Raw genomic sequence first — 15780 nt, 5'->3', positions numbered from 1 at the left:
CAGGATGTCTGTGCACAGCTTGGTGTTCGACAGTTAACGGATGATCTGGAAAACAGTCAAACACCTGAAACGACAAACAGCAGGTACTTGCCTGTTTTGCGGGTGACATCTCTTCTTCTTTTTCATAGTTATCTTGTTTTACATGTATGGGGGAACTGCTGTGGCATAGCCCATTGCGGTCGGTGTTAGTCTGCTGCGCTGCTGACTGTGTTTTTCAGTGTTAGCGAGCTGGAGGATAGTGGATTGAATGAGGAGGAAAATGGGACGGATGATGAACTCGTTGAAACGGAACGAACAGCAATTGCTGCTCATCTCGTGTTCTCTTGCAATGTGAGATGATGAGAAATTCCTGTTTTGACTTTGTGCGAAAAGGCCGTGTTATCAACAGGCCATTACAGATGTTATTTTGCTAACTCTTGCCTTTGGTTCATATACAGAAATCAGAAAATCCAGGGAACCCAGAGCTTCGGGCCGGTTCTGTGAACAGCCTCTTTGCGTATGCTTCTTTGCAAGGGAATGGTACATGACGTCATATTATTGGGGCTCAGAACCCTGTCTTATTTCTTTCTTATTGATCACTTAATGACATTACCTTTATCATTGCAGGTCTAATTGGAAAAATCACTTTTTAAAATAATCTCATTGTATTCACTGGTCATTTCTAGCCTTTCTATTGTACTGACTGGATGAATATGTTTCTGTTTCGAGAGAGGGGTTTTGTAAATATGGCATTGGTTGCTTGAGATTAGCCACATTCCAGAGCTTACATTTATGAAGGTGCTTTCTTTTGTTTATTTTGCACGTATTGTCCAACCCGATAGGGCCTAGGTAGCATCCTCACTTTTGAACTAGCTATCTCATCCAGGTTCAATTATCGACCCTACTATAAACTGTCGGATTGGTACTTCACAGGCAGGGCATTGTATCTGCGAGTACGCTGTCCCTGATTGATACAGATGTGAAGCTTGGTGACTCCGTCTGCAAACATTATTTACTGGACGTAAAATATCTGACAGCGTCTTTCACGAAGAGTAGGAGGGTTATCACTGGCACTCTTTTTTTTCTTTTCTTTTTTGTATACATAGTCGAGGCTCATGGAAGACCTAGTACGTGGAATGGACCTGGATGTAACAAACAAAAACAGGATGCAAAACACGCATTCATGGGGTAGACAAGATGGATGCAGAGGATGCATTAGAATGTTAGATGGACAAGATAGATACAGAAGGAAGCTCCCAGGGGGGGAAATTGGAAGGGGGAGCCATTTGGGTGGGGTTAACGAGGGCAGAACTATCATGGTTTTCGATTGGGGATGATCGATGATCTGAGATGGTACTGAACATTAGTCTTGAAGACCTGGAGGGAAGAATGCGATTGAAGAGGATGTGGAAGGTGGTATCACAGGCATGAGAAAAAACAAAGGACCAAATGAGAGGTGAGCAGTGATCCTGGATTTAGGTCGTTTCATCAGAAGCGTCAGGAAGGGCATCCGGCCATAAAAACATTGCCTCAAACAGGGAACCATGATTGTCATGGGGCCCGCAAGGCTAACCCCCACTCTAGCGGGGAAAAATGGCCTTAAAACGATCATTCATTCATCAGAAGGTGTTTGATGGTGGACCAGGTTTCTGCAGGAGAGGGGGAGACAAAGCACAAAGAGAGCAGAGGGTGCAAGACCAGAAAGGAAGCTGTAGAAGACAGACCACCGACTTGATAAGAAGTGATAAGCCCATAGAGTCGGTTCTTCATTACGAGAGGTTCCAATAATCTTGAAGACCTTGGTTTCCATGGCATCCCGCTGAGAAAGGTATGAGGCGGGGTAGCCAGCTCAGAGGGGAGTGCAGTATTCCATCAAGCTGCGGTTGAAGGCCTTGTGGGTGGATGGGAGTTCAGGTGTGCCAAGGAAGGACTTTGTACTATGGAGGATGCCCAGTCAGCGGCTGGCATTGGAAGCCAATGTTGAAATGTGAATGGCCCAAGAAAGATCATGGTTGATAGTGAGACCCAGGAGTTTGAATGACCGAACTTCTTCAAAAGGAGTGTTAAGAAAGTAGATGGGAGGGTTTGCCAGACGGTCTTTTCAGAGAGAGAGGTAGTGAGATTTGTCAGGATTGAAAGGCTTATTCCAAGTGTTTGACTAGCTTGTGATAGATATTTTTTCAAGGTCTGAAAAGAGGGTTGCAGCCTGCCTGTCCGAAGGATGGCAGCTGTCATGACAGAGGGTGGAGTCATCATCAAACAGATGAAGAGGATTTTCCAGAGAGTCAGAAAGGTCTTTGATGAAGATCAGGAATAGAACTGGGCCCAGACACTGTCTTGTGGCACTCCAGCCTTAACAAGGAGAGAAGATTAAAAGATTCCATTGAGTGCCACATGTTGGCTACTAGAGTAGAGGGAGTTAGTAAGCCATGTGTGGAGTTTACCTTGTTTTTGTTTGAGAGTTTGGAGTGTAAGGCAGGATGCTAGACTCTATCAAAAGCACAAGATATGTCCAGAGAGACGGCCCTGATCTCATGTCTGACATCGAGGGCCTCCATCCATTATTGGGTAGGAGCAGGAGCAGCATGTCCGAGGTGGAGTGACCTGGTCTGAAACCAAATTGGTGATCTGAGATGTGAGATTGTTGGGGAAAAACAGGAAGGATTTCATATCAACTGTGATGATGGATTTTCCATGACCTTGCTGATGATTGGAAGTAAGCTAATAGGTGTGTAGTTAAGGGGATCAGTTTTTGCATCCTCTTTATGTAGTGCAATGATGTTGGTGGATTTCCAAGCAGATGAAAGATGAGAAAAAAAAATCATATTCCTGCCATCTTCAGTCGAATGTCTAGCCCCACAAAGTGAGAATAATCGGGCCATTAAATAATAAGTAGTAGTAATTGTTGTAGTAGTAGTAGTTTCCTTTACGCATATCGTACCCAATTCTGCTTCTCTCTGAACTTCCTGTCCTCTGTAGATTATTTTGGTGCATGAGATATCCTGTTGCAATTCTTCCACAAACCTTGATTTGTGGAGAAGTTCTTGTTTTATTTCTTTTTTCTTTTTTACTCGCAGATCCCTTTCGCCGTGCGTTCCTCGCTACGTACCGGACATTTTTGTCATCTGCTCAGGCTGTGAGCAAACTTCTGCTCAGGTATTGCATATCGGGTTATGGATTGGGTGAGAAGGATAAAGTTTGGCTTTGAGGAAACTAATTTGGAATAGTGAGGGAATGTACATGAGCTGGATGATTATGTTTGATGGATGTGAATCTCACTTTTGTCTTGACAGACTTCAGCGACTGGGCTGGCCTGGTGGTTCTGTGTATGACGGAACACAAAACATCCTTCCTGAGAATGTACGGGGAACCTTTCTGCTGCTGTTGCACGTGATCAGTGAGCTCTGGTCAGACCCCCACCTTTGAATGAAGAAAAGTTTTAAAAGACTCCTCCCACATCTCCCCTTCCCTCTTCTCCCTTATTCCCAACCCCCACCCTCCCCCACATGTTGGTTGCTGATGCTATGTTGATGATGTTGCTTGGTAACATGGTAGTGGTGAGGTGGGAGTGGTTAAGGGAGGTGGTAGTTGAAGATTCTCATCTGGACAGGAGCATAACTGCTAAACATCGTTTTGGAGAGCAAAATTCATTCCTCCCCCTTCTTTCCTCCACACCTTTCAGTCATACAGAACTGACCTCAAAGGTCGTGGCCCCATTGGTAGGCTTCACCCAACACCTCTTACGAAGAGGAGAGCTAAGCCAGGTGAAGCTGGTTCGTGACCGCCTTATTGCCCGCATTCCTCCACATAGAATCTGTACACGTCCTGTAGTGCGGAACCATTCAACCACCGATGGTGACGTCGATGAAGCCTTGCATTCTCATGCAATCTCTCGATTTATTAGTTCCAGGTAACACTTTGGTAAACAGAACACCAAAGGATAATTGTTTGGCAGGGTTGTTATGCTGAACCTGTTTTACCAAAGGCATTTCAATTTGGATTCTCAGGTCCCGGAGCCTCCTGGACTTCTCCAGTCAAAGCATTGCTGAGCAGATCACATTGAGCGATGCAGAGTTTTTCTACAAGATCGAGGTTGTTCTTTGTCCACCCCCATTTCGCTCATTTCGTTTCAAATCTTGTTCTTTTCCAATTATATTTGCTAATAAAGACTTCTACGCATACTACCTATTCTGTGCGCGTAACCTTTTTGTTGTACGCTTTTCCTTTATCCTTTAAATTTGTACACCAAAAGTTGCACCCAAATGTGGCTTTAAGCGAACTCGATGTACCTGCCACTGTTGCTGTCTTTGCCATGCATTTTCACAATTGCCTGTGAGGCCTGCACAACTGGCGCTCTTAGCGACTCTTGGACCATGTGCCATCCAGATCCCAGAGCTGCTGCTGTGGACTCAGGAGCTGGCAGAAGAGCAGAGCCCAAACCTGGCCAAATTCACAGATCATTTCAACAGCATCTCGTGTTGGTGTGTACTGCGTTTACCACAAGTGTACACAAGAATTCATCTTACACATTTGTAAGAATTGTATTCATTTTGTGGCATTCTTTCTTTACACTGTATAAATAGGTCATGAGAAAGGTGATGTTAAAAAAGGAATGAATATTGCTGTTATAATGGATGAATTAAAACGTTTTTACATTTTTCCTTTCCTTTGTACCCGTTTTACCTTTTGACAGTCTGTGCTCCAGAATTTTTTGCATTTTTAAAGGAAATCGTAATGGGATGTCTGCATTCCTCCACACTCGAGAGCAAGGCGTGTTGGTGAAAAATGGAATTGGTGGACAAAGGAGACAGAACAAAAATATTACTACATAAATATGGCTGGCAAACCAGGTATCGATGGTACGTTTTCGTTTTTGCTTTTTTGTTAATGGAGGGCTTGTTTTTGTATCTCCCTCCCTTCCCCTTTATTCAGGGTGCAGACACTTATTGTACGATTGGAGAAACAAGCAGAGCGAGAAAAGCTGTTTTTGAAACTGCTCAAAGTGTTGAAAGTAAGAACCAAGTATTTTTAAATCTTTTTTTTTTTGTCTTTTTGTATGCATAAATGTAGACTCACGGAGGAGTGCAACCACAGAAGGCAGCACTTTCCCAGACCGATAGAAGATCAAAGGGGAACAAGGAGACAAAGATGTCACATGAGTGGCTAAAAGGAAAGTGAGGAAGGGGGAGGGGAGGGTCAGCATGAGTTGACGAGAGTATGGATGAGTGCAGGAGAAAGCACAAGGTAATCATGGATGGTATTCTTGAAGAATGGGAACGAGGGGCACAGGGAGTCTGTTTCAGCCAGATACAAGCATTTATTAACTAGGCCTGCAATTTTGAAGCCCAAGTCCAGCATAGGGTCACAAACATTGCAACCAGACTGGAAGAATGGATTATAAAATTCCCATAAGAATTTTTTTGGGGGGGATTATGCATAAGATTTGAGTTTGGTGTTGGCAAAGTAACACAACAACAACACAACATGCATTTTAAAAGGCCATTTTCCCTGCTAGAGCGGGGGCTAGCCTTGCGGTCCCCATGACAATCTTCTACATTTTGCCCTATTTTCTGCATCTCTCCTTGTTAACCCCCTTGCCTGCATTTCTTCTTCCACCATCTTTAGCCAAGTCTTTCTCGGTCTTCCCCATCTTCTACTTCCTTCTACATTCATTTCCATCACTCTTCTCAACCAGTCACTTTCATCCTTCCTCAACACATGACCAAACCATCTCAACCTGTTCCTCTTCACAGCATCAATCACAGGCTCTATTCCCATCATCTTTCGCAATTCATCATTTGTCTTCCTCTCTCTCAACGATACTCCACACATCCGTCGAACCATTCGCATTTCCACCCTTTCCAACCTTCATTGCTGCTCTACGTTCATTACCCATGTCTCGCTCCCATAAATCATAACACTTCTCACACATGCAGCATACACCTTTCCGTTCAGCTTCAACGACACTCCCCTCATCATCAGCACGCCACTCAATTCCCGAAACTTCTTCCATGCACATCTCACTCGAGCAACCGTTGCCGAGTCTGATCCACCTTCTCCATTCAGCATGTCTCCGAGGTAGCAAAATGTTTTCACACCTTCCAGCTTCACGCCGTCTCCAAGATCCAACTCAACATTTCCTCCATCTGCAGCTCCCTCTGTGTACACCTTACATTTGAATGTAGCTGCCACACTGGTTAATGACCCTCTCAGACCACTACATTTTTGATGAACCCACTCAGCGCACATTGTACACTGAATGGAGTTCACTCCGACACCCTTCCTACACACAGCACAGGACCACTTCCCAGTTCTTTCCACCTCACCACATGCTTTACCACTTGCCATCACCTTCGTCTTTCCGATATTCACCTTCAGACCTTTTGTCTCCATACATTCCTTCCACGTGTTCATCTTTTCCTTCAGTCCATCCATACTTTCCGCAATCAACACCAGATCATCTGCATACAACAACTCCCACGATAAACCCTCCTTTACGTTCTGAGCCAGCACCTCCATCACAGCTACAAATAGTAGTGGTCTTAGTACCGACCCCTTATGCACTCCCACCTATACCTCAAACTCACCACTGTTCCCGTCCTTCATCCTTACAGCTGTGTGCACTCTTTTGTACATTGCCATCACTACTCTGATCAACCATTCCTCCACTCCTAACTTCCTCAATGCCCATGTCAATACTTTGGGTGGAACCCGATCGAATGCTTTCTCCAGATCAACAAACCCAAGAAACAACTTCTTCCTCTTCTCCATGTACTTCTCCTGCAACTGCCTCACAATGAAAAGCGCATCTGTCGTTCCTCTTCCTGGCATGAATCCAAACTGCATTTCGTCGATCTTCACTTTCTTCCTTATCCTCCTCTCCAACACCCTTTCCAATACCTTCATTCCATGCTCCAATAACTTTATCGCTCGGTACAAGCCACACTCCAGAGGGTCACCTTTCCCCTTGTATAGAGGGACGAGGGTACTCGGTTCCCAATCCACTGGAATGCGGCCTTCTTTCACCACCAGATTACAGATCTCTGTCATTCTCTTCACACCCCAACTTCCTGCTGCCTCCCACAACTCCCGTCGGCCCTCCCGCTTTTCTACCCTTCATTGCTTTTATCGCTTCCTCAACTTCCTTCTCAGTTATCTTCTCTGCCGGTCCTAAAACTGGGTTACTCTCTATGTTGCCATCCCACTCATTCTCTGTATTCAACAGCATTTCCATATATCTTTTCCATCTTCCTTTAATTCCATCTGGGTCGACAACGATTTGTCCCACTTCATCCTTCAAGCAACTCACCCCCATCACATCACACCTCTCTTTCGCTATCTGCTTTGCAATCCTGAATACTGCTTTCTGACCCTCTTCCGAATCCAAGCGTTCTCCGAACATTTTCTGCATGCCTCCTGCACCTTTGCTACCTCTTTCTTTGCAGCCTTCCTGGCTGCCTTATAACTTTCATGCTCTGCTGTTTCTGCTCCCGTACCCTTCGCCTTCTGCCACTCCTTGAACTTCTTCCTCTTCTCGTCAATCCTCTTTCCAACTTCATCATCCCACCACCATGTTTCCGAGTGCTTCGGTGGTCCTTTTGTCCATCCACATACCTCACCAACGGCTCCCAACAGACTAGCTTTCATTGACATCCAACCACTTTCAAGCTCAACCACATCATCCTCGACCCTACTCAGCCTCTCTTTTAATGCCTCTCTTACTGTCACCTCTTTCAACCTCCACACCTTTATTCTCGGTTGGTACTTCACCCGCCGAGCTCTCCTCGCACCTTTCACCCTTACGTCGCAGACAACCAAGTGGTGCTGTGAAACAGCCTCCTCCCCCGGGATCACCTTTGTGTCCCGGAGGTGCCCCCTATCTCGCCTACGCACCATCAGGTAGTCAACGGTTGTCGTCGACCCACCTGACGTGTATGTAACAAGCTTATTATCCTCTTTCTGGAACTGAGTATTACAAATCAACAAATCAGCTCCATCAGCAAACTCCAAAATCCTTTCACCTTCTCCATTTCTCACACCATATCCGTAACCCCCATGAACTCCGTCAAAACCATCCATACTCCTTCCCACATGTCCATTTAGGTCTCCTCCTACCACAACAACTTCCTCATCTTTCACGTTTCCCATCAGCTTCTCTATCGCACACCAGAACTTGTCCTTCTCTTCATCGCTTCGACCAACCTGCGGAGCATATCCCGAGATGACGTTCACCAAGAGCTTTCCAATCATCATTTTCACCATCATCAACCTATCACTCACTCTAGTCACACTCACCACACTGTCTACAAACTCCTCAGAAAACAGGACACCAACACCATTCACGCCCTCCAGGCACCCTTGCCACACAAACTTCTATTTCTGTCCCTCCCTACCCTTCACCATTCTCACACCACTTCCCTTCCATCTCGTCTCTTGCACACAACATATGTCCACTCTTCTTCTGACCAATACTTCCACCACTTCTCCTGATCTCCCTGTCATTGTCCCTACATTCCATGTCCCAAACCTCAGAAACCGATCTCCACTTCGGGCTGTACCCTGCCCACATGTAGTTGTAATTGTCATGGTTCTCTTTTTGAGGCAATGTTTTTATGGCCGGATGCCCTTCCTGACGCCAACCCTCTTAGTCGCCTCTTACAACACGCATGGATATGGTGTACCTATTCTTATCCAGGGTACACACTGGGAGAGGGTACACATCCAGGGTACACACACACTGTTGGCAAGGTAAGAAAGAAGTAAAATAGAAGTAGGTGCAAATCCACCAAGAGTGAGATGGGAGGGCAGGGAACAATTGGGTAGTTGAATCCAAACAGAAGGGGAGATGTGTGCCTTTACATAAGATCCAAACCCAACATGTTAGGACAGGTGACTTTTATCCTGTCATTCTCACCACTCCTTTCCTTCTGCCAGCATCTGCGAAAGCTTAACAACTTCAACTCCTACTTGGCCATCCTGTCTGCTATCGACTCGGTGCTCATCCGGCGCCTGGGATGGCAGAAATCTCTGCTTGATGTGAGTTGCCCACAAAGGCCTGCCTTCCATAATCCATACCTACTGCACTTTGATCACATCTGCAGCACTTTGCTGGACAATTTATCTGTTTGAACATAAACAGTTGTTTGCAAATGTATTTTGGACTGGGTTATTCCATTACAAATCCATCCTCCTGGTTGCATCCATCACTGATATGAGGTGCTGCTGTGCCATTGATACAGTGTCCTTTTATATTGATACGTATATGGGGGTAGGTAAGAGAATACCGTAGGAAGGTAGAATTGAATGAATGGGAAATAGCATGGACCGTGTGACGTGTAGGAACATTTTGATGTACTAAGTAGGGAAAATGTAGCTTAAGGTTGTGTCTAAATGTCATCATACGAGGGATGATGCCGTGTTAATTAGTAGTCAGGTTTAAAGCTAATTCCCCTGTTTGTGATACCCTCTGTGTCCATCTCTAACATTTATAACAACTGCCGGCCAAGCAAAACAGCAGCCGGCTAGAACTCACGCTCCATGGACACATACGGCAAAGACCCGCCCAGGAGAGGCGGGGCAAAAATGGTTCAATAGGCGGGGAACGGGACCAGCAGGCCACACTACTTCCCCCCCCCCCCCTCCCCCTCAACGTGGCCGGATGACGTGGGCGGGCGAACATAATCCTCGAAGGTCCACGTGCCGGTTAGTTCGTTTAATTTAACTGTGTCGCTGAAAGCCAAGCTTCGAGGATTGACATTTTTGACAATTGAGGACATTTTTGACATTGAGGATATTGACAACAACTGATTTCTCTCTGTCTTTGATAACAGCTGATCTGATCTGATCTGATCTGATCTGCGTGTGTGCACTTGTCATTACGTTTTACCATTTGAGCTTTTGTCATCAAATTTTCAACAAAGCTTTATTATGAGAATATGGAGAAGAAAAATTAATGATTTGGTCCAAAGTCAATGTCACATAAAATCATCCATTTTTATCCAATTGATCTGAAATTTAAAGAATCTGCATGTTGGGTCACTGAATTGGTTCACCAATCAAAAGCTAGAAGACAATTGTTTTGTTTGGTTCTTTTTTTAAATGAAAAAGTCAAAGGTCAAGGTTCCATAAAATCGTCAATTTTCATCCGATGGACTTGAAATTTGAGCAGCCTGTGTATTGGATCACTGAAGCCTATTGCTTTTGAGGTCAAAAGGTCAAGTTCACCTAAAATCGTTAAATGTTTCGGTTTTTTTTTCAGCAGTTTTGTGATGTTGAGCATACAGAAGTCTGAATACAAAGCGGACGTGGACGGGCTTTGCATTTTCAGATGCTTTCTAATTTTCAGTTTTGTTTGACTGCTAGACAGACAGACAGACACAGACAGAGTAAAAAATTTTTTATTGGTTCACGAGTTATCAAACAGAGTGACCACTACATTCGTCATGGGTGTGTGTCTGTCTGTCTGTCTGTCTGTCTGTCTGTCCACAGCATAACTACCCGATGATATCATTCGGTCTTGATGAAACTTGGGTGGGAGGTTGATATCATGATCTAGTTGTGTCCTGCCTAGAGTGGGCGTATTGTGCCCATTGTGGGCGGTGCCACACCCGAAAAAGATGTCTTTTTAGGGGGTAATCGATTTCAAGCTACATCTTCTCCGAGGGGTTTGGTGGAATCTGACAGCGGTTTTGGTATTTGGTTAGGCCAATGTCATGTGTCTAGCCCCACGGAGCTCGATTTTCCATTTTCGCCCCAAGGTCAAGGTCACAAGGTCACGAAATTTAGAAAAGTCGATTTTTGATGGTTTTATTACATTGTTCGCTTCCTGATAGGGTGAAATGTCGTACATGATCTTATATTATCACATACATCATGAAATACAAGTTTTCCAACAAATTTCAGAATCTTCGACCTTTCACCTTTGAAGGTCACAAAGGTCAAATTTTCAAAGTTGTCGGAATCGAACCGAATTTTCGGTATTGTGTAGCTAACTAACCTCATAACTGATTATACATTATTTTCTATCTCATTTCAAGGTCAGTGACCTTCGTTTTGACATTTCCGGGCCAGCACCACACACAATTACGTACAGCTGGCTCTTAAAGGCCTGCGCACGCAGCGCATTGGGGCCCTTTGTAAATAGGCATGTACACCGCATGTCGGGGGCCGACACCTGCCGTTTGGGCCCCCGACCCCCCCAGTCCGGGGCTGTTTCGGTTATCGTCCGTCCTTTGTCATTGAATACCGCTCGCTCGTGAACCGTCGTCGTCTCCTGACTTGTCTCACTCCTCTCTGCGCATGTGCGATCAGGATGAATTCAGAGACAAAGTACTGTTAAACGACAAGTTTGTTTTCCAATTCACCTTCAAAATATAACGTTCAATTTGAACAAGTTGTTCCTCGATCATAAACTGACATTTGTATTTGTAGACAGACAGAGAGATAGACAGACGGACATGAACCAATTACTTAACCCAGCTTTTCGCTTGTCGTGTGCGGGGTAACAAAAGGTAATACCTTCGAGAGGGGGAACAATGTTTAGTTGCCATTGTCTAACCAACATTCCAAAAATACCATGTTCAAAAAAATGTTATTCTTGCATTAGAAGATAAGTACAAGGGAAGTCAAAACATGGTTTTCCCAACCATTAAGTAATTAATGCTCCTGCACCAGCAAAATTCAGCAAGGATGTTCAGCCCTTTTGGCGTAGCTTCCAAACAGTGTTGCACATTTTCCCAACAGCTAGTCGGTTTCCTGATCCCACTGGAATAGACATCATGCAATTGGCTCTGAAACGTTTTGAAAAGGGAAAACCTTTTTGACTTCCCCTTTGCATCATTTAAGGATTACCAAGCGTTTTTGGTTGCATTTTTGAACCTGCATGGTAAAGGTATCCTTCATCTTAAACTCAGTCGGAAAGTGGATGTAGCGACGCGCTGCTCCGGCGCATGGTCCCATACCTGACCTGATCTTAAACTGAAGCACAAATGTGAAATCATCCAACTTTTGCAAGAAATTTAAATCAAATAGACTCTTCCATGAACCTCGTTCTCTGAGGAAAAAAAACAAAATAATTTAATCTACTCATTTTATATATAAGATTGGTGCCAAATCTGTTTGTTTCTTCTGTTCTGTTTTTAGCGTCTGGATGAGCAGCGTGGCATACTGGACAGCACTTCATCTTTCCGTGCCTACAGAGCAGCACTCACTGCAGCACATCCACCTTGCATACCCTACCTGTGAGCATTTCCTTTGTCAACAAATATCACCACACTGAATAGCCAATTTTGAATGACATGGGGTAGAGGATGTGCATAAATTATGTAACTCCTAAAATTGAGTTTGTATAAAATATCATCCAGAGTTGCATGGACCCTCCAGGGCCGTAAAAAAGTGGATATAGTCGTGCTCTGAGAAGTTGTGTGTTGATCAGCAATGGGGTACCCAGGGGGTTGGTGTTGCAGGACCTGACGTTTGGACATCTTGGAAACCCAGACTGTATCGATGGAAAAGTTAACTTTGCCAAACGCTGGAAGCAATTCGCCATCCTTGATGGAGTGAAACGCTTCCAGAAGTGGTAAGAAGAATTGCATCACAGTGGAATTGCTTGGGAGCAGTGTGGGATTGTCTGTAAAACCTGAGAGCAGTATGATTTCCAATACACAATGGAACGTTTTATAGTGTATACAATATATATATATATATATATATATATATATATATATATATATATATATATATAATATATATATATATATATATATATATATATATATATACACACACATACATACACAGACACACACACACAGCATTCGGAAAGTATTCAGACCCCTTCACTTTTTTCACATTTTGTTATGTTGCAGCCTTATGCTGAAATCGTTTAAATTCATTTTTTTCCCTCATCAATCTCCACTCAATACCCCATAATGACAAAGAGAAAACAAGATTTTAAAAAGTTTTGCAAATTTATTACAAAAAACAACTGAAATATCACTGACATAAGTATTCATACCCTTTGCTATGACACTTGAAATTTAGCTCAGGTGCCTCCCATTTCTCTTGATCATCTTTGAGATGTTTCTACACCTTGATTGGAGTCAACCTGTGGTAAATTCAATCGATTGGACATGATTTGGAAAGGCACACACCTGTCTATATAAGGTCTCACAGCTGACAATGCGTATCAGAGCAAAAACCAAGCCATGAGGTCGAAGGAACTGCCTGCAGAGCTCAGAGACAGGATTGTGTCGAGGCACAGATCTGGGGAGGCCTACAAAAAAATCTCTGCTGCATTGAAGGTTCCCAAGACCACAGTGGCCTCCATAATTCTTAAATGAAAGAAGTTTGGAACAACCAGGACTCTTCCTAGAGCTGGCCACCCGGCCAAACTGAGCAATCGGGGGAGAAGGGCCTTGGTAAGAGAGGTGACCAGGAACCCGATGGTCACTCTGGCTGAGCTCCAGAGATCCTGTGTGGAGATGGGAGAAACTTCCAGAAGGACAACCATCACTGCAACACTCTGCCGATCTGGGCTTTATTGCAGACTGGCCAGACGGAAGCCTCTCCTCAGTGAAAGACACGTGAAAGCCCGCTTGGAGTTTGCAAAAAAAGCACCTAAAGGACTCTCAGACTGTGAGAAACAAGATTCTGTGGTTTGATGAAACCAAGATTGAACTGTTTGGCTTCCGTCCGGCCACCCTGCCATAAAGCCCAGATCGATGGAGTGTTGCAGTGATGGTTGTCCTTCTGGAAGTTTCTCCCATCTCCACACAGGATCTCTGGAGCTCAGCCAGAGTGACCATCGGGTTCATGGTCCCCTTTCTTACCAAGGCCCTTCTCCCCCGATTGCTCAGTGTGGCCGGGCGGCCAGCTCTAGGAAGAGTCCTGGTTGTTCCAAACTTCTTCCATTTAAGAATTATGGAGGCCGCTGTGCTCTTGGGAACCTTCAATGCAGCAGAGATTTTTTTGTCGGCTTCCCCAGGTCTGTGCCTCGACACAATCCTGTCTCTGAGCTCTGCAGGCAGTTCCTTCGACCTCATGGCTTGGTTTTTGCTCTGATATGCATTGTCAGCTGTGAGACCTTATATCGACAGGTGTGGTGTGTGCCTTTCCAAATCATGTCCAATCAATTGAATTTACCACAGGTGGACTCCAATCAAGGTGTAGAAACGTCTCAAAGATGATCAAGAGAAATGGGAGGCACCTGAGCTATATGTGAAGTGTCATAGCAAAGGGTCTGAATACTTATGGAAATGTGATATTTCAGTTTTTTCTTTTGAATAAATTTGCAAAACTTTCTCAAATCCTGTTTTCTCTTCGTCATTATGGGGTATTGAGTGTTGATTGATGAGGGAAAAAATAAATATGAACGATTTCAGCATAAGGCTGCAACATAACAAAATGTGAAAAAGTGAAGGGGTCTGAATACTTTCTGAATACACTGTATAATAGTACTGTCCCTTAAAAATACTTAATACTTTTGTAGTGCATACAATATGACACATACCATAAAATAAGAAGTGTTTTTTCCTACTACATCCATGTACTTCGAAGGCTCTGACATTAGTGGCGGTTTTGACAGGGTTGATATTTTAGGTCGGGTTTAATAAGAAATAACTGTGTGGCATTCTTCTTCCTTCATTAGCCATTATGAGTTCCAGAAGGACGAACAGCTGCACGGCTTCTTTGGTGCCTTCGCCGATCATTTAGCCGAGGATGAGCTATGGGAAGAGTCGTTTGTGCTGAGGCCTCGTAGTAGCGGACAAAAGGCCGATCTTTGATCCCTGTTCAACCATAAGCTCTGTCATTCAGCATTTCATCTTCAGCACTGATGTCGTCCGATGCCAATTGGGTAACGGTTTTACTTACTGGCGTAATGCCCGTCTTTGTGTTTTTTTTTCTTAATGAATGTTGAATCGATATTTATTTGTTGACTAACATTTCCGAATGTATTGCAAAGGGTTTTCAGTTCTAAGAAAAGATGATTCGAGTCAGGAGTCATTGCTGGAACAATCGAACAAAGGTTTAAAAAAAAATTTCATGTACTCTTTGAAATATTTTACTCACTTTGCACATTTTCTGCAACCTACATCCAGCACCCTGACTTTATTTATTTTGCACATGTATACCTAATAACCCTTGAACCAATAAGGAGCCACAATTTACACTGGGATGGAATATTTAGTTTTGCAAGGAATTATATTTTTGTACTGCATTTGCTTCGTTCACGACGCATGGTAATTGTGCTGCTGTACATGCGCCACTGTTCGTATGTTTGTATATTTAGCTATTCATTCGATAAGCTTGTTGTTGGCACGTGATGCTGGTTGCAGTGATGACAATTGCCTGGAGTTATAAAATGCCTTATAAAACTGAACCTGGAATTTTTCATGCAGTCTCTTTTTTAAAATCTTTTTTTGGGGGGGGGGCAAAACAACTGTTGTTCATCATGATCATATAATCTCAATCATCCTCGGTGTACCATCCTCTTGATGAGTGCTGGTGCTCATGGCAAGGGTTATGCTTGGAGGTTTGTCATCGCCTTCCCAGCTTAGGATCATAGTTTGGGTAGTAATTTGCTTTTGGGTCGGGGTAGTAATAACCATTCCTTTCATGCCGTGAGGGGGCATAGGGCTGCCGAGACAGTTTCGTTGGTTAAGAAGTACAATCCCGGACGGATCGCCACTCCGACGCAGGATAGTCAAATGGCTTATTGGTCCAGTCAGCTGGTACTCATTTTGCCAACCTTGGAAGGATGACAGGCTGAGTCTACCCACCTGGTGTTATTTCGGCGACACG

General features: G+C 44.1%; 1 protein-coding gene across 2 annotated transcripts in view; it reads left to right on the top strand.

Moving 5' to 3' along the window:
• The window catches only part of LOC137438591 (uncharacterized), a 73229-nt gene extending 57859 nt beyond the window's left edge, over positions 1-15370 (top strand). For both annotated transcript variants that reach the window (XM_068133762.2, XM_068133763.2), the window contains 13 exons: positions 4-83; positions 219-330; positions 438-519; positions 3057-3135; positions 3273-3386; positions 3662-3889; positions 3987-4071; positions 4366-4460; positions 4912-4990; positions 8914-9015; positions 12121-12218; positions 12428-12556; positions 14627-15370. In XM_068133762.2, the coding sequence (XP_067989863.2) occupies positions 4-83; positions 219-330; positions 438-519; positions 3057-3135; positions 3273-3386; positions 3662-3889; positions 3987-4071; positions 4366-4460; positions 4912-4990; positions 8914-9015; positions 12121-12218; positions 12428-12556; positions 14627-14762 (1419 nt within the window). In that variant the 3' untranslated portion in view covers positions 14763-15370. The remainder of the gene's footprint in view (positions 1-3; positions 84-218; positions 331-437; positions 520-3056; positions 3136-3272; positions 3387-3661; positions 3890-3986; positions 4072-4365; positions 4461-4911; positions 4991-8913; positions 9016-12120; positions 12219-12427; positions 12557-14626) is intronic.
• The last annotated feature ends 410 nt before the right edge of the window (positions 15371-15780 follow it).

This window comes from Myxine glutinosa, chromosome 13, assembly GCF_964187855.1.
Source record: "Myxine glutinosa chromosome 13, kmMyxGlut1.1, whole genome shotgun sequence".
In the NCBI taxonomy this organism is placed as follows: Eukaryota; Metazoa; Chordata; class Myxini; order Myxiniformes; family Myxinidae; genus Myxine; species Myxine glutinosa.
Note: the sequence above shows the minus strand (reverse complement) of the source record. Positions and strands in the feature narration are given on the sequence as shown.